This window comes from Balaenoptera acutorostrata, unplaced genomic scaffold, assembly GCF_949987535.1.
Source record: "Balaenoptera acutorostrata unplaced genomic scaffold, mBalAcu1.1 scaffold_833, whole genome shotgun sequence".
Taxonomy (NCBI): Eukaryota; Metazoa; Chordata; class Mammalia; order Artiodactyla; family Balaenopteridae; genus Balaenoptera; species Balaenoptera acutorostrata.
Genome location: NW_026646411.1, coordinates 2430 through 28834, shown reverse-complemented (window position 1 = coordinate 28834; position 26405 = coordinate 2430). Strand labels below are relative to the sequence as shown.

Sequence of the window (26405 nt, the reverse complement as noted above, 5' to 3'; positions counted from 1 at the left end):
AGGAGTAAAGGCAGACTTTCAGAGCCACGGCATGTCCACTGAGGGGAACTCAGAAGTGTAGGCAGTGGCAGGGGGACCCAGACGTTCCCCAGTGAGGGGCGGTGGAGAGGGCTGATGGCCCGGCAGAGCCCTCCGGCTCAGATGTCCAGGACCTGTGGCTGGGAGCCTCGCTCCAGGAGACCCCTTCAGCATCAGCCTTCCCTCCAAGTATGCCCCTCCCTACCAGAGACATTCCTGGTGAGAAGGGGGAGAGGGAAAAGACCTGCAGGACTGAGATATACAAAAGAAACAACTTCACCCAGCTGGATACAAGGCTGGACACTGAGTGGACTAAATATTTCCAACAGAGACCTGGTTAGCTGTTAAGTGTGAGATTTCCACCAACTTCCAGGGAGGAACAAGTGAGTAAGGTCAGCTCAGCAACAGGAATAAACAACTTTTTAGAACATTTGAATAAAGTGTCTAAAATCTGTAAACCCACTCACTGATTTATCAGAGGCAAGTTAATCTTACTGTGATGCTTTTTAACTAGTAAAAGACAAAATTAAGAATTATAAAAGATACAACTTCACAAAGGACTAAATTTTAATAAGTAGTTAAATGAGGGCTGTCCAACAATCTCATTCAATTGTTAATCAAACATTTAGTAAGTATCACATAAAAATACTCTGATAAGCACTGGATCAAAGAGAAATATAGGGTTTCTGCCACTTGACAAAGTGAGACAGCTAAGAGAAGCATCTGGCAGCTGTCAATGGAGAACTCGGAGCCCAGAGGGCAGATACAAGGCTAAGCTGTGCCTTCACTCCCCTGGTCTGAAGCACTTGGGTCCCTTCTACACTCAGAACTACAACACATTCACAGTGGCTTCTGACTAAAGGCGCAGAGGTCCCTCGATTGTGAACCAAAGGCTGCTGGGGTGGGCGCCAGCTACTGAGTGAGAGATGAGACGACACAGAGGGTCCGAACGACACCTCAGTTTGATGGCAAGAGAGGTATAGTGAGGAATTAGAAAATTTAGCAGCAATATCCAAATAATAAAATAAATTGAAGACCACTTCATTTGTAGACTTCTTAAAGGATGATATAGAATTGTGAAAATGAACTATTTATCCCATTCCAATTTATCCCATCAAGTAATGATAAACAACTAGGCATGCTTCTTCCCATTTATAAGTTAAAATGTATACCAACATAGCTTATTGCATAAAAAACACATGAAATACCATTTGATTTCCATTACCAATCAGGTAGTCGTTTTTATAGAAGTGACACTTTCATTAGAGCAACACTAAATAAATATGAGATTTCACAGTAACGTGTAGAAGAATGCATCCCGGTTGATCAAAATGGCACCAAAAGAGTGCTTAGCTCTTCAAGCATCAAATCTGTGACATCAACACCACCAAGTCTGAAGACTTGATCCTGCTCCTGACTGCCCGCCCTTCCACGAGATATGCTGCCAGGGAAGTGTTGCAGGCAAAGTCTGGCAAGAACGAGGAAAGCAGCAAAGCACCAGAGAACCAGCTACGTCCATGCAGCTGAGCACGGGCGTGTCTCAGGCATGTCTTCCTTTCCTCTTTGTTAGTGCTCTCTGAGCACCCTGCCCACAGATAGGTCCCCACCACTCTGCTGCCTCTCACTTCTGATGAGACAGGAGGCCAGGTCCCCCATAGGAGGCCTCCTTCAAATTACAATGCTGCCTCTGAACTGGGAATTATCTATCCCAAATCTCAACAATTTAGCTAGCAGATGGACAACCCAAGCCACAGTGAATTGCTCTCATTCAGTATCTCCATTTTAAAAAGAAAAAAACATGCTATGGATACAGACAAACTGTTTTTGCCAACTACAAAAAAGGATTTTAAATCATTCTGTAGCTCTAAATGACTCTCCTCATTGATTAGCAATAAAACAGTAAAACAATCTTGGCTTTGTTTTAGGGCTTTAGAGTTAGCTACCCAGTTGATAAAAATTATGTTAGTATTCTCATTATACATACTCATAGCCATTTTTATGTCATTGCCATAAAGTGGTAAGAAGAATCCCTCTACAATAAATCAATGACTTACTGGTTCTTGCCTAGTCCCAAAAGTTTAAAAAAGATGGGCCTTTCCTCCTCCTATCTAAAGACACTGGGTTTTAGCTGATGTCAGCCTTGCAAAGCAGGTTTTGTGACAGGTAAACACGGACAGTTGCATAACTTCTTTTGATGTCTGATAGCTACTCTGCAAGGAAGAAACTCTTAACCCAAGGGCGGGGGAGGCAGCAAACAGAAAAACTACCAGGGCATGTTCTTTAACTTTGGATGCCTATCTTCTGTGTGTATGATCCATTTCAACAATTAGTGCCACAGATTTGCATGCGTCATTCTCTCATTCACTGTTAGGAACCAATATGGTAGGCAAGAGGCCACGGAGGAAGGTGACCAGAAAGCCTCTGTGTCTTCTCAGCACTTGCTGCCCTTTCTGGCACCTGCTCCCTCACCAGAACGTAACAGATGGGAGGCAAGGCCAGGGCAGGATGCCCCACACCAAACACAAGGCCTGGCCATGGCAGTCATCACAGGGGGTTCAGATCTGGGCTCCCTCATTGCCAGGTGTGAACCAGGGACAGGCCCAAAACTGCTCTGTGCCTCTCAGGTCCTTCCCCTGTCAAATGGTTAACAGTTCTACCTGCCTCAAAGGATTGTTAGGAGAACCGCAAGAGAATGCTTATAAAACACTCAGAACGATGTCTGGCATCGAAAAAGCAACATGCTGGTGTTTGTTCAATTAACTCAATATTTGTAGAATAAAAAAAAGTAATCTTTTAGAAGGAAAAAAGGTACGCTATCTGCTAATTAAGTTATCCAAATCCTGGATATTTAAGGACTATCTTATATTAAAGCCACTTGTTCAAGTTCCTATTTATCAGAATAAAAGGAGGTGTTATGGCCTTCTTGATTGTTTTTCAGAGGAAAGACTATGAAATACCCAACTTTAGAACAGTTTAAAAACAACCAACTATATTTTCTCTTAAAATCTCCATATTTTTGTGTTACATACTTTTTTTAAATCCCTTGAGACTTGGACAATTTTCTTAAAAGTACAAATATCACCTATGTACTCATTAGAACATTAAAAACAGTGCTGAATGTTTTCCAGAATGTTTTCACATACGGTATCTTATGTGATTCTTACCAAAATGTTCTAAGTTGTGCAACTAAGATCATTCCCTGCCTACACTGCGAAAACTACAATTCCATGACTGGTAGGAAGAAGTGGCAGATCTAGGAATTTTATGACCAAATGCCCTTCCTACTAAAACATGTAGTCATGGTCCTACAACAGAGAGAAAATATTTTTTAAAATAAACAAATGAACAATTGTTTACTATTGGCTCTAGAACACAATTACATGCCACTATCTCTCACCATGAAACTCTGCCACTAATTGTCTTTTGATTTAGTTTAAGACCAAAGAGTCAAGTAGGCATCATGTATGCAAAGCAGATCCCAGGCACAGGGATAAACCACATGTAAATGAGATCTGAATGCATTACAAACAAAACAATCAGAGAGGTTCAACAAGAGAAACTATCAAAGTGCATAGGGGCCCCATTAGCCTTAGAGGAAAGGAAGGCTCCACAACCTGATAAAATCACTTGACTGATTCTAAACTACACATTAAAACAATAAGATGAGAAGGTGGAAAACTTCGGATCCACACGGTCCTCACAAGACTATTTTAAGAACCTGCTGGGCCTTCAGGAGGCAGGAGAACATTTAGCCTCAGAAACTAGAAGAATTTTAATTCAACTGTCAATTTTCTTTTTCTGTGTTAATCATCTAGTATCATCTATTATGTTACTATGAAATAATAAACAGAAAATGTTTTAATAAGGAAATTTACTTTTCCAATAAGTGATTTTCATTCACTATCTGAAAAGTTGAGAAAAGAGCTAAAAGAGGGAGCATTTTCATCACTGAAAACAGATGCCTGAGTGATATTAGTACTTCCAGGAAAAGAAAAAGCCAAAATCAAAAGCAACCTTTTGGTTGGGCCTGGGAAAGAGACCCTAGCCTCACATGTAAGCTACTAAAATGAGAGGAAAGGGAAGTTCACTTCTGCTTTAATGCTCAGTACAAAGGGCAAACGTACCCTAAATATTCAGAATAATTGAATTATAGAGGGTATTTTATTTTTTTTATTTTTAAAATAAATTTATTTATTTATTTTTGGCTGTGTTGGGTCTTCGTTGCTGTGCGCAGGCTTTCTCTAGTTGTGGCGAGTGGGGGCTACTCTTTGTTGCAGAGCACAGGCTCTAGGCACGCGGGCTTCAGTAGTTGTGGTGCACGGGCTTCAGTAGTCATGGCACACAGGCTTGGTTGCTCCGTGGCATGTGGGATCTTCCTGGACCAGGGCTCGAACCTGTGTCCCCTGCATTGGCAGGCGGATTCTTAACCACTGTGCCACCAGGGAAGTCCCAAGGGTATTTTAGAGATTTAAAATATAGCCTTAGCTGACCTCAAGTAGCTTCTTGAACTTATCTAACACTGAAATTTCAAGGTAATTTAACACAACTACAGTAATTTAAGTGATTAGTTCCAGAATAAGGAAAAACACAGAAAATACCCTGTTGGAAAACCAAGTAAAAATACATACGATATACACATAAAGAAAGGAAAAAAGATGATAAGCAAGCATGGGCAACTGCTGAAAAGGAACAAAACAAGTTTACAGGAAGGACAATGTACTCAAAAAACAATACACATTACTCCAAGCTGTAGGTTTGGTGTCTTATTACAAAACCATCACACTGCCAATTAACCTTCAACCTTTGTCCAGATACCACAGTCTGTTTGAACCTTCTACTACATTAGGATAAGGATGACACAGTGACCAATAAGTAGTTCAGAGTACCTAATACACAATTATGTGTTCATTATATTGACTCTGGTGGCCTATTCAGACACTTGAAAGATGAAATCCAATTTAAATTTAAAACGCACTTGAACAGCACACCACACGTATGTGGTATGCTACCATTTTTGTAAAACGGGGGGGAAAATGTATGGAAGTGGTTTGCACACACTGAAAAAAGCCTGGAAGAATGAACAAGAAACTACTGATAGCAGCTGGCTTTTTTGGGGGTGGAATGGCAGTGGGGAGAAGACTTCACTATCTCTTTAAATCTTTGAGGTTTATATCATGGATTGAATTATTCAATCAAGAAAATTAATTTAGGATGGATCAAGAGGGTTTTATGAAAAGTGAAATACGTTGGACAGAGAAAGACAAATAGCATATGATCTCACTAATATGTGGAATCTAAACAACAAAACAAACAAAATAAAACAAAATGAAAACAGACTCATAGAAACACAGAACAAAGGGGTGGTTGCCAGAGGGAAAGGGGATCAGGGGTGGGGAAAATTAGGTGTAGGGGATTAAGAGGTACAAAGCTCCAGTTATAAAATAAATAAGCAGGGGGCTTCCCTGGTGGCGCAGTGGTTGAGAATCTGCCTGCTAATGCAGGGGACACGGGTTCGAGCCCTGGTCTGGGAAGATCCCACATGCCACGGAGCAGCTGGGCCCGTGAGCCACAATTGCTGAGCCTGCGCGTCTGGAGCCTGTGCCCCGCGACGGGAGGGGCCGCGATAGAGAAAGGCCCGCGCACCGCGATGAAGAGCGGTCCCCGCACCGCGATGAAGAGTGGCCCCCGCTTGCCGCAACTGGAGAAAGCCCTCACACGAACCGAAGACCCAACACAGCCAAAAATAAATAAATAAAATCAAGTAAAAAAAAAAAATAAAATAAAATAAAATAAATAAGCAATGGTGATGTAACATACAGCATAAGGAATATGGCCAAAAATATTGTAATAACTTTGGGGACAGACAGTTACTAGACTTACCATGGTGATCATTTCATAATGCATGCATGTCAAATCACTATATAGTATACCTGAAACTAACATAATATTGTATGTCAACTATATTTAACTTAAAAAATTTTTAAATCATTAATTTAACGACCCCCCTCCCCAAGTTTAGAGGCACACAGCATCCTATTACACGTATTTCAGGTGACCCAAATGAAAAATTGACTGGGCAATTAAAACAACATATTTCCATAGCTCTGGGAAAACTGGTCTTGAAGATTTGAAACTTTTTTTCCACTAAATTTAGCAATAAATCTCTTATCGGTCTTCTCAGATTTAACTCCCGAGCAAGAGCCAAGGCCACACATGCAAATAAAATCTACTAGAAAGAGAGGCTTTCAAGAAAAAATTTCTTTACCCCGCAAGCAGATCATGGAAAGAAAGCCTTGTTGATCAGATTACAACAAACAACCCTGTAAAAAAAATGCCTTTTCTGGTTTTCTAATTCTTATGAAGGAAATAATACCCTACCAATAAAAAGCAGGCAAACAAATCATGTTTGCACTAGGCTAGAGGAAAGAGGGAGCCTCTGATCTGAGCTCTTTTAAGTCTTTGAGCTTGCCATTAATATTGCAAATCAGAATACTTATTTTCTAGTTTTAGGGCTGAAATTAATTAGCTATGTGACCATGAGGAAGTCACTTAACCTCTCTGAGCTTTCTATTCTTCTGACTAGCTGGGATGCTGGAATACAAGATTTTAAAGATCCTTTCCAGCTGTAGGATTCTTGGACACCAACTCCCATCATCTGTTTCCAATAAAAATAATTTAACCACTAAATTAGCTAAGGGATAAAGAAAGGTGCTCCCTTAAATAAAAACATCTTAACTGTTAAAGTGAAAACAACAAAGACCCAGAAATGAAAATAAGTAGAGAAGACAAAAGAGACTTCCCTGGCCCCATTGTCCCTACCCTCTGACATTTTGTAAACCAGAATGTTATTTCCAGTAATACACTCATTTGGAAAATTATTTAACAACATTTTTGAAATTTTCAGAAGCAAAGAACAATATACGTTTAATAAAAAACCACCATAAAAATTCCAGGGTCTTCTTTGATGACTCTGATTTAGGGAGTTCATAGTGTTTGAAATCACACTCTCATCCTAATATGTAGTTAGCCCATCTCCAGGTCATTCACACACAAGGAAATCAATGATCCTTTGTCTTCATTCCAGAAAGAAAAGGGCTACACAGTGTATGACCTGCCCCATCCCCCAAATCCGTTCTCACTTTCCTCCCGGCACGTGGTGGCCGCCCAGCTAGAGCAACTTTCCAGCCCCTCTGCTGGGAGACGTGACCTGGGTTATGTTCTCACCAACAGAATGTGGGCAGAATGATGAGCAACCCCACCCGCCCACCTGAACAGGTACCCATGCCCTGCACGCCTGCTCCCCCATACTCATCACCTGGCTTCGGCCACACAGACAAAGATGGTGCCCTCAGGCCTAGAGCAACGAGACAGGGAGAATCTGGGCTCCTGCACGACTACCAAGAGCAGAGCCACTCACAGCCGGACGCCTCCCCTTACAACTGTCATGCCCGGCAGAAACAGTTTCCTCACACCACTGTCTCCTGGGGCAAATGCAGCAAGAGCTCGGGCTTCGCCCTACTGAGACAGTGTGCCTTAGGTACCTATGGCTCTTCTCCACAGGGACAGTCAGCCCCAGACCAGTGCAGCTCCTACCAATGATCTCAAACACAAAATCTAGAAAGTTCGCCAGCTTATTACCACAACTCATTAAGGATACCTTTTCCAAGGAGTTCTGAAATCAAACTGAATCTTAATTCTTGAAAGCAGGAGTCTGAAAAATATGACAGAAAACATACCAAATGTGCCCTAAAATCCTCTAGGTCCACAAGTTCCCACACCACACTTCTTTAGAGATGCCAAAGCTGCCGCCTTCGTGAAAGTAAAAAAAAAAAAATTAGACTGTAATAATATATCTTCGACAGTTTAAAAATGACATTTCCTATTCTTTAACCCACATAGCTCCCCAGTACCCTGGCTTTCCCTTTCTTAGTACTAAGACCATTCTAACAGGATATAAAGAAAAGAGGGGTGGGAAGACTTAGGTATACGACTTAAAACATGGAAAAGTTATATTAGCTTGATCATTAAAACCTGGTTAACTCAATGCATTCGCACTTTCTGGCATTTGTGGGCATAGGTCTTTCCTCAAAAAATGTTTACTGGCCCACAATCCCAACAGGAGATGAAGCAATTTCCTAGATACGTCTCCAACTATTACCTGGGTCTGGTTCATATAGTTCTCTGGTTGTCACCCAACACTAAGCCACATTAGGACACCCTTGCCTCCCTTTGTTGAAAACTAGGTTACAGCTCTGTCACTAAAGAGTCAAGAGTAAGTACTTACACAGCCCTTTCTGATATTCTGCATTTGTCTCTTATTTTATGTCCAGATGCTTATGTCAGTCATGTTATCTGTCCACTTCAGCATATGTGCTACTTACCTTGAGCCTAGGGTTATCCAACAGTCCAAGAAAATTGAATGAGGCAAAGTTTATACATTCTTTTCCATTCACCACAATGTTATGGCTTGGAGGGCTGGGGAAAGAGACAAGAGTGGTATACTTCAGCAGTCATTCTTGTTACAGGACACACATTATCAGCTGTCCAGAAGAGGGAAGGCGACAGGACACCCAAGTGTTGCCATTCTACTCTGTTTGCACTCTAGCCTCCTCTCTCTCTTTTTATTCTTAAGAAGTAGAATTAGACAGTAGCATATTAAAAGTCAGACACTCGGTCATCAGCTCTACTCTTAATAGGTCGCCCGCACTACTCAGATAAAGAAGTGAGCTAGAAGTCCACGGCGACTAGATTACTGGCACACCGCTGCTTTAGCTCTAAAACTCACTTAAGAAAGAAGCTGCTAAATAAAGTACCTGGAATGAGACACACAGGGAGGAAACATAAAAAGATCAAGATCAAAGGTATGAAGAGGCAGAGCAAGCAACAATCTTACAGTTAAGTGGTTTAAAAATACATGTTACTAGGACGTCCCCGGTGGTCCAGTGGGTAAGACTCTGCGTTCGCGATGCAGGGGGCCTGGGTTTGATCCCTGGTGGGGAACTAGATCACGCATGCACGCTGCAACTAAGAAGTCTGCATGCAGCAACTAAGAAGTCCGCATGCAGCAACTAAGACCCGGCGTAGCCAAAATAAATAAATAAATAAAAATAAATAAATATTAAAAAAAAAATTACATGTTACCTACAGGAAGCCACCAAAATAAGTAAGCGCTGTTCCCAATTTCTAAAGTTAATGCTGGAATACCATTTAAAAGGAATCCCCCTCATCCAAAAAGGGGGGAAAACAGAGTGGCCAGTTGCATAGGAGAAGCATGGATTGAGTTCAGCTGAGACAAGAGATGGGCTCTTGAGGAGACAACCTATTATGTCCTCTGCTGACAAATACTCTAGCTTTAAGTCATGCTTCAAAAACACTGGCCAAACTATGGGACATGAGCTCTTAAAGGGTTGTGAGATCAATTCACTTAGTCACAGCCAGCCTATTTCACCTAAAGTAAACCATAAGAATAGGACGGAATGGAAATGCACCAACAGGGCCAGGGAAAGGACGGTGGCACGGAACTGTTCTACACATGCATTGCTCTGTGCACTGGGCTGCTCTGTAAAATGCACTGTGGTCAGAAAAGACGGGGGAACACCACTCTCACTGGTATGTTTTAACAGAACTGGTTTTCTATGAGAAAAATAACGAAAGATGCTGGGAAACCAGGGAAGGAAAAGAATGACTACTTGAAGTAAATTCACAAAAGCAGATGAACTCACACAAGACTCGGTGAAAAGAACATGGTTGTGGAGTCAGGCAGATCCCATCAGTATTATGGCTACTGACCACTTCAGAAACTCAGGGATGTTACCTGGCCTGCATAAGCCTCAATTACTTCATCTCTCAACTTGTCATTATAAGAGGTGTTCATTACATATTTTCTTCCTTTTTCCTATTGCTTCAAGAGCTTCTTCTCTTTCAAATAATCCACTGTTATTTAGTTTCCCACTTCCCAGGACTTCTTCAGTTTTGTAAGTCCTCCCTGATGTGGAGGTGTTGGCACCCACAAAAAGATGAAAAAACAAAATATCCACATAGACAAGTCTGTACTAACAGTTGCTGCTGTGAAAGTTGAAGCCATTCTACAAAAACTGTGACACACAGAGAAATCAAACTATCAGGAATAAGTACACCCAAAGCCCCTGACCAGAGTCGATAAGCTGCCAGCATGACGTAGGGATGCAGACACCTTGTTTCTGCCTAGCACATGGGGCAGGAAAGGAGAACAGTTTCCATGAGAAGTGGAAGGCTAACACCTGTGCCCCATGCAGGCTTGCAGCAGCAAGCCAGACAGGGCACTTAACACAGGAATACTGGAGCTGAAGACACTTCAAAGTTGCTCACAGAGGCAAATAAAACCGATACAGAAAGACGTCTCCACAGCAAGGCTTCAGAAGAGTCAAAGGAGGGAAAATAAAACCCTTCCCAGCCAAAACCCACAACCACACTATTAGTGAGAGTCAGTAATTACATAAGTGAACTTAGAAATAGGACAATGGTGCTTTACCAGAAAGAAACAAATACTACAGACCCCCATTAACAACAGGTTTGGCACTTGAGGGAGAACAGACAACCGGACGAATGAAAGAATCCAGAACTCAAGAAAACTGTGTATACAGGAACACCTCAGAGATACTGCGGGGTCAGTTCCAGACCACCGCAATGAAGCAAGTATAGCAATCAAGAGAACCACATGAATTTTTTGGTTTCCCAGTGCATGTAAAAGTTATGTTTACTCCATACTGTAGTCTATTAAGTGTACAGCAGCATTATGTCTAAAAAACAATGTACACACCTTAATTAAAAAATAATGTATTGGGACTTCCCTGGTGGTGTAGTGGTTAAGAATGCACCTGCCAATGAAGAGGACACAGGTTTGATCCCTGGTCGGGGAAGATCCCACATGCCACAGAACAACTAAGCCCGTGCTCCACAATTACTGAGCCTGCGCTCTAGAGGCTTCGAGCCACAACTACTGAGCCCACGCACCGCAACTACTGAAGCTGCACGCTCTAGGGCCCGTGTGCTGCAACTACTGAGCCCACATGCTGCAACTACTGAAGCCTGTGCGCCTAGAGCCCTCAACAAGAGCAGCCACCACAGCAAGAAGCTTGTGCACCACAACGAAGAGTAGTCCCTGCTTGCCACAACTAGAGAAAGCCCGCGTGCACCATCGAAGGCCCAACGCAGCCAAAAATAAATAAATAAATAATAATTTATTGCATTGGGAGTGGCCAAGATGGCAGACTAGGAAGACCCTGAGCTCACCTCCTCCCATGGGCACACCAAAATTACAATTATTTACAGAGCAGCTATCAATGAGAATGACCTGAAGACTAGCAGACAAGATCTTCCACAACTAAAGATATAAAGAAGGAATCACAATGAGATGGGTAGGCGAGGTGCAGACATGGTATAGTCAAGACCGATACCCGCAGGTAGGTGATCCACAAACGGGAGAATAATTACACTTGCAGAAGCCCTTCCCAAGGAGTGAGGGGTCTGAGCCCGACAAGAGCTTCCCCAGCCTGGATGTCCTGCACCAGGAAGATGAACCCCCAGAACATTTGCGTTTTTTTAAAAAATTTATTATTTATTTACTTATTTTATTTATTTTTTGGCTGCACCGGGTCTTAGTTGAGGCATGCAGGATCTTCATTGAGGCATGCGGGATTTTTCGTTGTGGCACGTGGGCTTCTCTCTAGTTGTGGTGTGCAGGTTTTCTCTTCTCTAGTTGTGGCGTGCAGGCTCTGGGGTGTGTGGGCTCTGTAGTTGTGGCGCAGGGGTTCCAGAGCGCGTGGGCTCTGTAGTTGGCAGCACGTGGGCTCTCTGGTTGAGGCACGTGGGCTCGGTGTAGTTGTGGTACGTGGGCTTAGTTGCAACACTGCATGTGGGATCTTAGTTCCCTGACCAGAGATTGAACCCGGGTCCCCTGCACTGTAAGGTGGATTCGTACTGGACCACCAGGGAAGTCCCAAACATTTGGTTTTGAAGGTCAGTGGAGCTTCCTCTAGGGAGAGCCAGAGTGCTGTGGGAAACAGAGACTGCACACAAAATCTCAAACACTCCAGGACCCAGGGCAGAAGAAGTAATATGAAAGGAGCTACTATGAACTACTTCTATGAACTACTTCATGCACTACTTCTATGAACTACTTCATGCCAATGCATTTGAAAACAAAAGAAGAAATGAACAATTACTAAATGGCAGTAACAAAAACTTACTCAAAAAGGAAATATGAACAGCTTTAAAAACTCACTGAAGACATTAAATTCATGATTAAAAATCTATGCTCAACAGAACAAACACAAATAATGTTGCCCGGAAAACTATAAGACTAATATACGTCTGATACCAAAGCTGGGCCAGCACAGTAAGGGAAAAGAAAAAGACTAAACTCATTTTTCAATACTGATGCTAAAAATACCAAATATTAGCCAAAAAAAAAAAAAAAAAAAAAATCCAACAATTAATAAAAATTAACCAAATAGTCACGCTTAAATAGGGTTTATCACTGAGTTGTAAGAGTTCTTTTTATATATTTAATATTTTGGATACTAGCCCCTTAACAAATATATGACTTGAAAATATTTTCTTCCATTTTGTGGGGTTTTGTATCATTTCTCTAGTAGTGGACTTTGAAGCACAAATGTTTTTAATTTTAATGAAGTCCAGTTTGTCTATTTTTTCTTTTGCTGCTTGTGCTTCTGTGTGGTATCTAAAAATCTCTGGCCAATCCAAGATTATGAAGATTTACTCTTTTGTTTTCTTTCTTCTAAACTAAGAACTTATAGTTTTTGCTCTTAAATTTAAGCCCATGATTAATTTTGAGCTAATTTTTACACATGGTGTGAGGTCAGGGTCCATCATCATTCTTTTACATGTGTATATCCCGTTGTCCCATCACAATCTGTTAAAAAGAGTATTCTTTCCCTACTGAATTGTCTCAGCATTCTGTTGAAAATCAGTGGACCATAATTTAAGGTTGTCCACACATTTTTAAGAGTAAGACACTGAAATGCTAATTGCAAGCACTGTGTAAATGGGCTTGGCTTCTTTGTAAATGGTGGGCTTCACTCTATGATAATGAGACACAGACTTGTTTATTCATCTGTGGAGACCCCAAACTCAAAATTTTCTGTTTTTATTCTCTTGACTTTGAGTTTCACCAGAGAGGAATCCTCCAGTGAGGTGTATATGAGGATATAAATCTGGTTGCCAACGTTCTGAAAGCTGAGTTGGAGGAAACGGGATTAGCATCCCATTATTCACTATATACTTGCTTTCTGTTCGAGAATGGCACCCGCCTCCTCACACATTCTTAGGACTTTCAATTGATATTTAGCCTTTCCGGAGAGTAAATCTCCCATCTTTCTGCAAGTCTACAGAGCTGAGATCTGGGGTGAGGATGAGTGGCATGGTTGCTTGCAATTTTTCTCATAAAAATTTATGTATATGCTTAATTAATGTAAAAAACATCGATCAGTACAATTTAATATAGCAATGGATTAGAGGAGAAAAGTCACAACCATCTCAATAAATAAAAAAAAAAAATTAATAAAATTTAACACTGACTTTAAAACTAACAAAAAGTTCCCTTAGCAAACTAGGAAGAGAAAGGAAGGCCTATAACACCATACAGGTTATCCCTTAAAAGCCATCCGGAACAAGATACAGAGGCCCTTGTTACCACTCCTATTCAACACTGCATGGTAGGTATCCTAGCCAATGCAATAACACAGAAACAAGAAGAAAATGATGCCTCATGACAGAAGTGAAAACTCTTTGGAACCCAGAGACGAAGCTATTAAAAGATATGCAATGTTAATTTCCTGGTTGTGATACTGTACTATAGTTAAGCAAGATGTTACCATTGGGGGAAACTGATGAAGGGTATATGAAATCTCTCTGTATTATTTCTTACAACTGCATGTGAATCTACTATTATTTCCAAATAAAAAGTAGGAAAAAAAAAGGTAAGCAAAATCTTTATGAAGAACGTTATGTAACTTCTCTCAGAGACATAAAAGACCTAAGTATACAAGTGACACACAAGGTACGTGGTGAAGAGATTCAGTATTAGCAATATACCAATTCTCTCCAAATTAATCCATAAATTCAATGCATTACTAGTCACAAACCCAAACCCATTTTCTGGTCAAATCTGAGCAGCTAAACCTAAACTCATAGTGAAGAGTCAAGGATAGCCTAGACAATTGTGAAGAACAAGGAGGTGAAGGACTCACTCTAGTCAAGGCCTATTATTAAGCTGTGGTATAAGCGAGGTTCTGGCACAGGGAGAGATAAATATACCAAAAGAATAGAAATAAAGCCAGAAACAGATCCTTTATAAGGGAACTTGACATATGAAAGAAGGGAAATTTCCAATCAGTAGGTAAAAAATGGACTATTCAACTAATAATGTTGGGACAACTACCTGTCATACGGAAAACAGGCAAATTAGACCTTTGTGGTAGGAAGGATTTTATAACCATAACATTAATGATTGGTTAAGTCTGATTTCAGGACAAGTAAAACTTTCATGAGACCAAAGAAATTCGCGAAAGTGAAGAATACAAGCCTCTCTCACATCAGACCAGAAGTAGAAGGACATACTCAGGAGACTATCCTACATCATATTTTTAAATAGAATACTAAACACTTTCATGGCAACAGGCATGCTGTGGCAAAAGTATAAATATAAGCAAAGGAAAAACATCTACCAACTTCAAGATGGTGGTTATCTTGCCTGGGAGGCAAGAGTAAGTGATAGATGGGAAGGGATTTCTTTAGTGATACACTTGACCCCTGAACAACATGGGTTTGAACTGTGCAGGTCCACTTATACACAGATTTTTTCAACAGTAGATACTACTGTACTACATGATCCACAGTTGCTTGAATCCATGGATGTAGAACCACATATCTGGAGGAACTGGGTATCTGGAGGGCTGACTCTGATTTATATGCAGGTTTTTGACTGCCCAGAGGGTCAGGGCCCCTAACCCCCATACTGTTCAAGGGTCAACTGCATTTCTAATGTTTTATTTCTTTTAAAAAATAGATTTAAAGTAAAGAGAGCAAAATGTTAATACCTATTACTTCTGGGTGGTAGATACATATGTGCCTGATATTTTCTGTATACTTAAATTTAAGAAATAAAAATAAAAATAAATAAAACATTGGAAGCCAGGAGGTAGGTAGCATAAGTGAGCTGAAGTTTCATAATTCATATTGTGAAAGTCAACAGGCACTGCCTATCATTAATCAATCAAGAGACAGTAGTGTAAGCATACTGTTAATATCTAGCTATGAAGGTAACCTTCAACAGATCTAAAATCAGAAACAATCCAGGTGGGAAAAAGTAGGAATGCTGTTTTTCATTTTAACTGTCTTCCCATTTGAAATATTACATGTGTGTATTACTTTAAAAAATATATATATATTTTTTTTTAAAAAGGGACAAACTCAGAAACCCAAATTGGAGACTATTAAAAAGCAGTTTCTGATCTCCAGAAATTTCTAAAAATCTTATTTCAGTTAAAAAAGGAATACTATATAAACCACTGTATACTTTGGTTTCCTACAGGAAACCAAATATAAGCCCTTGACTAGCAAAAACAATTTACCCTGAAACGATGTTGTAGTTGAGAGCAGGATGGTCTTTTGAGACAGGAGGAACAAGAGGTTCTGGTTGCCACTCTTCAATCAATTCTTCCTTTTCCTACAGGAGAAAAGCAGTTAAAATACAGTGCAGTGCTAATTACTGGACAGCAACTCTAGCGGTATCTAAGCTGTTTGTTGTAATGGAACCATCATAATGAACACACTGCTAGACACACACGTCCAGCTGCTGTGCCTGGAAATGACACAGAATCACTATTGAGTTTTGTGCTCTTAACCCCTCACCTCTTTCCTTATCTCAGGCTAAAGGCTCTTTTTCCATGAAGCTTTGTGGCTGACTGGAAATTTCTTAAAAACTGTATTTCTATGTTCAGGATTTTTCACTGTGGGAAGTAGGAAGTATAACTGCTACTGATGATAAAACAAAAAGTCTATAACACAAAGGTGAGAGGCATGACTGCAGGTAAGGGAGCTCAGCCTCTACTGCAAGATATGACAGACAGCCATGCCTTAAGTTCTTACAGGCATGACTGTCACAGGAAGGGATCAACTAGACTACAAAGCACTGTTTCTACAAGCCATTGGCAAGGATTCAGAAGTAACTGAAATATACCAAAAGACTCTCTTATAATAATTATTGTAATAGGATTTAGTTGTTTGGAAATTTCTCATAAAAAACCACTTTATTCCTTTTACCTGTTATTTCATGCATTCCAAGTATTTTGACTATTTTGAGTTTCTTATCCTTTCTTGAACTAGAAAACAATGTAATTTTGAAAATGTAGTCTGGATGTACAGGATGAGATGAGGCACCTGATGAACATGACAGCCACAGTAATTCTTGCCTTACATAGGCCCACTCTCAATACTTCTATTTTCACACTCCTGTTAAATGCTTCTGTGCACTTTTCTCCTAATAGGCAATTCTAGGGCATGGCTAGGAGCATATTCACCTGATGCTCAGGCACTCAAAAATGCTGGCTGAATAAATCAGCCAATAAATTCCTCATCTATTTCTGCCAATGACTGCACAGAACAGCAGCCTGAACAAGCCTGAAGTATGTATCATGCATACTGTCCACTTGCTACCACAGAGACAGATTTGAGAATCAACTCAAGATTGCCTGGTATTCAAGAGTCTCTGCAGGGGACTTCCTTGGTGGTGCAGTGGTTAAGAATCTGCTTGCCAATGCAGGGGATATCGGTTCAAGCCCTGGTCCGGGAAGATTCCACATGCTGCAGAGCAACTAAGCCCGTGCACCACAACTACTGAGGCTGTACCCTATAGCGCGTGAGCCACAGCTACTGAGCCTGCCTGCCACAACTACTGAAGCCCGCACACCTAGAGCCCGTGCTCCGCAACAACGGAAGCCACCATAATGAGAAGCCTGCGCACCTCAACGAAGAGTAGCCCCCGCTCGCTGCAACTAGAGCAAGCCCACGCGCAGCAACGAAGACCCAACGCAGCCAAAAATAAAATAAATAAATTAATTAATAATAAAAAAAGAGACTCTGCAGACCTATAAAACTGAGAAGGGCATTTCTTCTTTGCTGCCATAAGTTAAGCTTTAGAAACACTCATATCGTTTTTTTTTCTTCCACAGCTTTTAGGGTAAGATGTCAGTGATTACTGAATCTTGCTCTAGGTAAGTTCTGCTTTTAGAGGGTTATCCTAAAATTATGTTTCAGTATCCTTCTTTTAAAATGCATATTTGTGTGGACTGACTTGTTTAAACTGAAACTAAGAATATTAGCAATGATCAACCCCTTAAAAAGCTGGGCTAGAAATCTATTCCATGGCCTCACGGTCATTCACGTGGAGTTCCTGAATACCAAGGGAAAAGAGCAGCGACAGGGCTTCTGGCCCGGAGAGCCCGATCCTGCTGCGACACCATCAGAGGTGTGGCCTATGGCACACTCGCCTCACACGGTATTCATAAAACACAGGCGGGGCTGCGGATCTACGGTCAAGTTTAGGGCAGTTCTCCAAACAGCAGTTCAGATAGCCACTGTCATATTAAAGGTTACAAGAAATCATGCAATGAGACACCTCTTTAGTCTTCTTTACCCAGGTTTCCAAAACTGATTTGCCCTAAGAACCATCTGCTGCATATCCCTTGTCCCCTAGGGGGGATACTGCCTGACCATCTCATGACAAATATGAATGATCAGGACAGCAGGGGCAGCCAGTGAAACCAGGGAAACAATCGCCACATTGCTGTAATTCCATTCCACTTGCACTTCCTTCTGTGAATGCTCCAGAAGAGAGCTGTGCTCCATCATTGTGCCGCACTCAATGCTGCCTTGTGAACCAAAGTTTCAGGCATTTTTGTGGGAAAACATCTCTCACCGTCTCTGTATCCCTAAGTAGTATTCTGGCACACTGCTACAGAGGCCGGATAAGGAAACAATCCAAGCTACAGAAACCACACTGCAGTCAAAACTGCTCTTCCTCTCACACCTGGGGCACAGTTACTAAGCGTTCCTACCTGCGTGAGAAGGTAGGGGATGCCACAAACCCCTTGGTCCCTCATACTAACAGACTCGAAGTGGGCAGGACTGCAAGTCCTCTCGACACTTCTGCTTCCTAAGGTTTGCCTAGCTTGGGCTGGAGCTGGGTCCCTTACCATACAGAACACATCAAAATTTGATTTGGGGTGGGAAGGTGGAGAGCAGTGGGATGGGGAGGATTCTTTCTAACTCTGAATTTCCTTTATAAAGACTACAGGGAAAACTTTCATTCAGGCTTCAGGAATAGTGGTGCTTTTCCCGAGCAACTCATGTAATCTTTCTTGTATACGGACATTTGAAATGCAGCATGCATCCATGCTTCCCGTCCAGCATCTAGTACGTTCCCAGGCTGCTGTTTACTCCTAGCAAAGTATAAAGGCCTGTAACATGGTACTCCTTTGTGTATTCACTTTATCTCTGGCTTCCGCGTATTTTGCTTACCCTGATTTCCTTACATTCCAGAAAATCTTTTAACATTTATAGTTGAGCCACCACAAGTCCTTTTTCGAAAGATGTAGCAACTATAATCATACACCAAATAATAAAATAGAGATTTAACTTCTTACCTTGACTGTAAGATCAGATCGTTCTTGTAACTTGTAAGTTTTAGAGAAAAGAAGTCTGATTATCCAGAGTATTAAAATTCCTTCCAAAATAAGATGATAAGCAGGAGCCTAGGAGTCAGTCAAAAACAGAAGCAAAACAAGAAGTGAAATAAACATTTCCAAAACCTGCACATAAAATTTAATTCACTTGCACATACTGCTCCCATGACCTTTAACCTATTTATTACTTCTTAAAATTTACTTTCAAAGCGCACTTCATTTCTACTCATTCCTTTTCCCATTTCTAACAGAAGGCAATTTCTCCTACATGAAAAATCTCTAAAACTGCAGCGTTAGGAATAAAAACATCTTTAGGAATAAAATTAAGTTTTAAAATTAAATCTGACACAGAATTCCAATAGTCAAACAATATCAACTATCAGATCCTTCAGGTAATTTATATTTTTACTGGTGGGAAATGACTGTAACAATCATTTCACAGCTTCACAAGCCTTCTACAACCCCCACATACCATGGATAAATTGAGAATTATTTGGACACCAGTTTCCATAATTCTCAAAGACTTTTGCACAACTTACTATATTTCCTGTATCCCCAATAGGCCTCTTTAAATTCTCCTTGGAACGTGGCAGAGAAAAAAAGACTTTATAAGTGCTTAAAGAAATAGCAGGTCTCTTTTCTACCACAGTTCCCCGAAAGTATGTAGTGTGTTCCATGTCAACATCCACAAAGGTACTTTAATGAAATTATCCACATCAGGTCTTCTTTTCAACTGAACATTTCCAGGATAAAAGCCAGGCTGACTTCTATGTCTTACACAACTAGATACAGTAAGTGCATATAAAAGATTCCAGGTATCAACTAAACCTCCATAAGTCAGTTATCGGGTGCTACATTCCAATAGGTTGTCATTGAAAAGTCATTTAAAAGAGGTATTTATGCAAGAGGGAAGAGATATGTACATGTACAGCTGATTCACTTTGTTATAAAGCAGAAACTAACACACCATTGTAAAGCAATTATACTCCAATAAAGATGTTAAAAAAAAAGAGGTATTTAGAAACGTAAATACAAATTATTTTCAAACATTAGACAAAAAAAAAGCAATGATGATTCACGATAGTTAAAAAAGTTCAGAAGCGGGGACCAGGGAAACTGCTGACTATTTCATAAATAAACTTTCAGGTCATTGGACAAATAACTTTAAAACTACATACATGTTACGTATGTATGGGTACACAGCAAGACTCCTCAAATTCTGCATACACTGTGCACAGAAATTAGAAGCAAAACCAGAAATCTAAGACTATTTTTAAAATTTGCTGATCCCTCCTGACTATAATTCATTTAAGAATGAGGACTCGACTAAAAAAATCCTTTTGGTTTTATCAATAATTGGATTATAGTTGACAAACATAAGTCCAAGTCACTAAACATTCCACTCCACAAAGAAATCCTAAGAAAAGTTGAAATGTCTACTGAATTAATAAAAATCATAAATGTGGCTTCATTTCTTCCCTAGGAAATGTTACATCAAGGAGACCTTCTCTCAAGTCTCACTCATGGTCAATACCAGGGTATGAGAAGTTACATAGTCAAAGGGCAGTCTTCAAAAAGGCAGCAACAACATATAGTAGAAATTATTCATTTCTAAGAAAGAAATCATAGATTTTAGTGGTTCTTCTTAGTCACTATAATCTACCTAAGGTTGGACATCACCTAAGCTCTATTTGCTCTCCTGTTTTTTTTTCAAAAAGTCCTGATGGGTTTTGCAATAATACATCTTGCATCATCACCCTTACCAGTAAACGCTATATTAAGTTTTAAGAAAATTATCAAAAGAAAACAGATTCACTTTAAGTGAATGTAAGCTCTGTAAGCACAGGGACTTCTACCGGTTCCCTCATTGCACTATTCCTAGCATCTAGATCTCTGCTGTCCAATACTGTAGTCACTAGCATCATTCAACTATTTCAATACACATCTAAATTAAATTAAATGAAAAATTCAGCCCCTCAGTTGCACTAGCCACGTTTCAAGTGCTTAACAGCCACATGTGGTTAGTGGGCTACTGTACTGAACAGCTCAGAGAACACGCAGAAAGTTCCATTGCACAGTGCATGGAAACTCACTAAATGTCAAATGAATGAACATTCTCCAAGACTGACATTTAAATTTCATATTATTTTACCTACTTGAAACAGCTGGCCTTTCAAAAAAGCTCCGAACTGGTCTTTCTTTAAATTTTTACTAAAATAATTTTATCTTTACAAGACAGAAGATGGGACGTAGGCGGGAAGAATGACAAACTATTTCACATACCTAAATCATTCGGCTTCCTTTCTAACCCCACGTCCCAACAAAAACAAAGTCCAACTCATTACAATTCTTTCCTCTATTCCCTGCTCCACAGTTCCGAGACCCTGTCTTCCCTGGGACCTCTCCAGACTGAGATTTTACACTCTACTTTCATCACTCCGTTTTACCATCAGTCCCAACTCTTGTTTTTGACTAGCCTCTCTCCTGTATCCGGGCAGGACCTGGAGAGGGCTCCGGGCTCGCAGCAGCGCAATACGAGACCCCCGGCTCCGGCTCCCGCCCGTGCCTCCCTACATTCCGCCACTGGGAAATGGGTGCGCCTATGAGCCTTTCCAGCGAGGGACGCCGGGGGTCCGGGCGTAACCGGGCCAGGCCTGCCCAGGCCTCAGACCAAAAATCCACACAAAACGTCCCACCTCCCCAGGGCTGGGTGTGGTCGTGGACCCCTGGGGCCGCCAAGCTCACCTCGTAGAGCGCCTGGACCATCTCCACCAGCACCCACTGCTCCGCCACCGTCGCCATAGTTAGCCGCCAGGGTTTCCTTCCGGAAGGCGGGCCGCAGGCACGTCAGATATTGCGCGGCGCGGTCCAGTGACGTCTACACGCCCGGAAGGCGGGGCTGCCGTGAGTTGGGCCCCGCCTTCTCGCGCCTGCGTACTGGGCGGCCGGTGGCTGCGCTGGCTGAGGAAAGTTTCGGGGTGGAAGGTCAACTTGAGGTCTCGCTTGGGTGCGGGGAGGGGTGGGAAGCGGCAGGCTGGTCCCCGCAGCAGGTGTTCACAACGTGGCCCTTATGTGCCAGACCCCGTGCTAGGCTCTCAGGATGGAGAGATTTTAATGAATGGTCCTCGCGCTTGTTAGGCAGTTTGGTGCAGGGAGTTATTAATGCAATCGCAAACATATTCTTTACTTTTAAATTACATAAGTAATGCAGGAATGCATTATCGTAAAAAAAAATAGACAACTCTTATATAGCACTTACTGTGTATAAAGCCTAGCCTAAGGATTTGCAGGTGTTAAGCCATATAGGAGTTTGGTGTGGAACCTTCAAGAGCCTCTGTATCCCAACGTGGTGTGCACACACACTTCGGTTGGAATTCTTCAATATAACCGGGAGCATAGGGACAATATTGTTCTACAATTGCTTTTCTTCCATTCTTTTTTTGGCTATAAATCTTGTGTTTTTAATCAACGAAGAAGCCTATTGATTGGAATAATTTGTTATGTGTATTTCTCTTTCCGTTTTATTTAAACATTTTCCTATTGGTGAACACTTAGGTTTTTTCTACTTTTTCACCTGTTACAAACAATGCTACAGTAAACATTGATGTGCCCTATTGTCTTTCTGTGCGTGTTGGGGTATATCTGACAAGTTTCCTCGAAGTCGAATTTTACTCAATATGCACGCTAATGTCGATAAATACTGCCATACTGCTCTCCAGAATGGCTCAACCAATTTTAAATGTTTGAAAGTGTATTCACACTCTATCTCATGATGGATATTATCAATCTTTTAAAATTTTTGGCCAATTTAATTTAATGGAGATAAAATGTCTCCACTGAATTTTACTTTCCCTGCTGCTGGAAAGTAATATTATTCATGGTTATTCTTATATGTTTATTGACATTTGTAGTCCGTTTGTGAATCATCAATTCATATTCTTTGCCCAGTTTTCTATTAGTTATTTTTCACTTTCTAATGGATGTATGGAAGTTCTTTATGCATTCTGAATATCTTATATTTTCCTATTTCATATGTGACAATTATTTTTGCCCAATTTCTGTCTAGTTGTTTACATTGTCTTTTGTCATACCTATATTTTAATTTTTATGTAATGTGTCAGTCTGTTCCTTTATTGCCTGTGGGTTTGTATCTTGCTTAGAAAGACCATCTTCACCACACTTAGGTTTTCCTCCCATGCTTCAGTTTGTTGTTTATAGTTAGCTCTTTAATTATTCTGGAAATTATATTTTTGTATGATGAGAGGTATGGGCCTTTATTTTTTCCTAAAGGAATAACCATTTTTCTCAGTGCCATTTATCTGAGTAATCCTGATTTTCCCAAATTCTGTGAAATGGCACCAGCACTATGCACTGCACATGAAGTTGCCACTATGTACCCGATGGTGTTGGTGCCCTGGGATCCAGTACCACGCTTGCGCACGCTGCCTCGCCCAGGTGCATTCACTCCCAACAGCCAGCTCCTGCAATTTTCAGAGGCCTACCTTCAGGCTGCCAGAACCCATGTTTCCTACTCTCATGGAGAACTGGAAGGATCTGAGAACATGTTTTCTCAGGCAGCCCTTTACTGGGTGGGTGACTGATGGTTGCTGGGGTGTAAAATATTGGAGCTTCCTGGCCGCACAGAGCAAGACAATTCGAAGGGGTGAACCTCACCATCTCCTCTAGATTGAGTCAAGGGTACTGTGTGCAAATTCTTTGACACACCCATCAAGAGGTAGAGTCTATGTTCTCTTTGCTTGAATCTGGGTGTACCTTGTGACAACTTCTACAGTAGATTGCTGCTGCCATGTGGAGAGATCATGTGGGTACCTCATACACAGGAAAAGAGATGGCGAAGTGACCCCACCTGCTCCAGCCCCCTGCTGTTTGAGTCTTACCAGTCCAGGTGCCAGACATGTAAGGGAAGTTGCCTTCAAGATGACCCTGGCTCTAATCACCCTCTGGTTCAACCACCTGAGAGACTTTGAGTGAAAAATGTCTAGCTAAGCTCAGACAACCCCAAAATTTGTGAGCAAGACAAATGATTGTTATTGTCCTAAGCCACTGCTTTGGGATTGGTTGCTATGTAGAAGTTATCTGCTACAATAGATCACTGGAATGGGTACCCTGTGGAACCTTGCAGGCTTTTGCACTCTTGCATGGTCCCTGTATTATTTTCCTAAGGTTGCCATAACAAATTATCAGAAACTGGGTGGCTTGAAACAACAAAAATTTATTCTCTCACAGTTCTGGAGGCCAGAAGTCCAAAATCAAGTTGTCGACAGGGCTGCACTCCCTCCAAAGACTCTGGGGAATAATCCTTCCTTGTCTCTTCCAGCTTCTGGTGGCTCCTGGCATTCTTTCGCTTGTGACTGCACAACTACAATCTCTGCCTCTGTATTCACATGATCTTCTCTGTCCTATATGTGTCTCTTTACACACACTTGTCATTGGATTTAGGACCCATCCTGATAATCCAGGCTGATGTCATCTCAAGAGCCTTAATTTAATTATATCTGCAAAGAAACTTTTTCCAAATAAGACCATATTCACAGGTTCCAGAGATTATGACATGGACATGTACTTTGGGGGCCCACCATTCATCTCAGCTACAGTCCAATCTCTGGCCCACAATTCACATCTGTCCCACATGCAAAATACATTTGCTCCGTTCCAACATTTCCACAAGTTTCAACCCTCATCTAAATCAGTTCAAAAAGTCCAAAATCTCATCATCTAAGTCATCTAAATCAGATATGAATGAATCTCTAGGTATAACCCATCCAACGGCAAAATCCTCCATCTATTGACCTGTAAAGCCAGAAGGTCACATACAAAATACAAGGGTGGGACAGGAATAGGATAGACATTTCCATTCCAAAAGGGAGAAAATGCAAGGAATAAAGGAGTCATCAGTCCCAAGAAAGTTAGCAATCCAGCAGGGCCAGTTTCATTTTGTTTCAAGACCTGAGAATAATTCTGTGTTATGAAGCTACATCATCTGGGCACACAGCTCCATAGGCCTCTGCACCTATGGTAGATTGGTAGGTCTCTGCTCCTACACCTCCAGCTTCTACCTCTTGAGTCCATGGCTCTGCCCTTATAGTCATTCTTCATTTTTCTTGAAGGGGAGCATATGCTTATAGCTAAGAAGCTTTAACAGCCCTGTAGAACTCTGGAAATTCAACAGAATTCTGGAAATTCAACAGCACTCTTTCACTTTGTCCTGTCTCTGTCCCTTCAGGCCAAGCTGACCGTGTTTCTGCTGATACAACATTCTCAGAAACCTTGTGGGTCTCCCATGTACGTCATGAGACTGTGCCATAAACAGAGAGTCCTCCAGAGATCTTGTCTGAATAACCCCGTCTCTACTTCTGGCTCTGCTGAGATGATTGAGTGGATCCATGAGTCACATAGTTAATCTCTTTACAAAAAGTTTGTCCAGCTGCATCCTTGGCCCTCTCTCCAGAGCATACTTTCCCAACAGTGACTCTACTAATTTTTTCATCCTTTGCAATATGGATAACCCAAGAACCTCCCAAGTCATCAAGTGCTGTGTTCTTTTTTGCCTGACAGTTCCTTCCTCAATTTACCTCTTTCCTCTCATATTTTTGAAGAAACGGCATGAAGGAACCAGACCACACTTTCAACACTTTGCTTAGAAGTTTCCTCAGCTAATTATCCAAGTTCATTACTTAAAAGTTCTGCTTTCCACCGTAGCTACAGGACACAATTCAGTTAGGTTCTTTGCCACTGTATCACCACCATTGCCTTTCCTCTAGTTTCTAATAACATGTTCCACATTTCCTTCTGAGCCCTCAACAGAAAGGACTTTAACATCCATATTTACTAACATTCTGGTCATGATGGGATCCCCATTCTCTAAGATGACAGACATTTTCTCTACCATGCTCTTCACTTTCTTCTGAGATCTCACCAGGATTATCCTTAAAGCCCATATTTCTACTTGCAGACTCTTCAAATCTTTTTCTCTCATGCACCTCAAAATTCTTCCAACCTCTATCCATTACCTAATTCCAAAGCCACTTCCATGGTTTTAGGTATTTGTTACAGCAGCACTTCACTTCCTAGTACCAAAATCTGTATTAGTTTCCTAGGGCTGTCATAAGAAATTACCACGAATGGGGTGGGAGAAAAAAAAAGAGAAATTTATTTTCTTATATTCTGAGAGGTCAAAAATCCAAAATCAAGCTGTTTGCAGGGCTGTACTCACTTTGAAGGCTTTAGGGGAGAATGTGTCCTTTCTTCTTCCAGGTTCTGGTGGCTCTATTCATTCCCTGGCTTGTGGCTGCATCACTCTTATTTCTATCTCCATCTTCACATGGTCTTCTCCTCTTTCTCTGTGTATGTCTCCTCTGTGTTTCTTATAAAGATACTGTCACAGGATTTAGGACCCATCTGGATAATCTAGGATGATCTCATCTTAGAATCCTTAATTACAACTGTTACAGCCCTTTTTCCAAATAAGGTGACATTTACAATGTAGGATTAGGATTGGGATAAAACCATGTCTTTGGGGGCCACTATTCAACTTACTACAGCCTCCTTTCTTTTCTGATCCTACCACCAATCTCTCCCACCAGTTTTTCCCGAGAATGCTTCTTAACAAATCATTTTCACACG

The 26405-nt window shown here is 41.2% G+C and overlaps 1 protein-coding gene across 1 annotated transcript in view; it reads right to left on the bottom strand.

Annotated features, from left to right (window-relative positions):
* The window catches only part of LOC130706894 (serine palmitoyltransferase 1-like), a 46765-nt gene extending 24938 nt beyond the window's left edge, over positions 1 to 21827 (bottom strand). Inside the window, exons 1-5 of the mRNA XM_057539591.1 lie at positions 21507 to 21827; positions 18723 to 18830; positions 15651 to 15745; positions 8400 to 8493; positions 7755 to 7827 (exon numbers count right to left, since the gene is read on the bottom strand). Coding sequence (XP_057395574.1) covers positions 7765 to 7827; positions 8400 to 8493; positions 15651 to 15745; positions 18723 to 18830; positions 21507 to 21563 — 417 coding nt within the window. The 5' untranslated portion in view covers positions 21564 to 21827 and the 3' untranslated portion in view covers positions 7755 to 7764. The remainder of the gene's footprint in view (positions 1 to 7754; positions 7828 to 8399; positions 8494 to 15650; positions 15746 to 18722; positions 18831 to 21506) is intronic.
* Positions 21828 to 26405: the final 4578 nt, after the last annotated feature.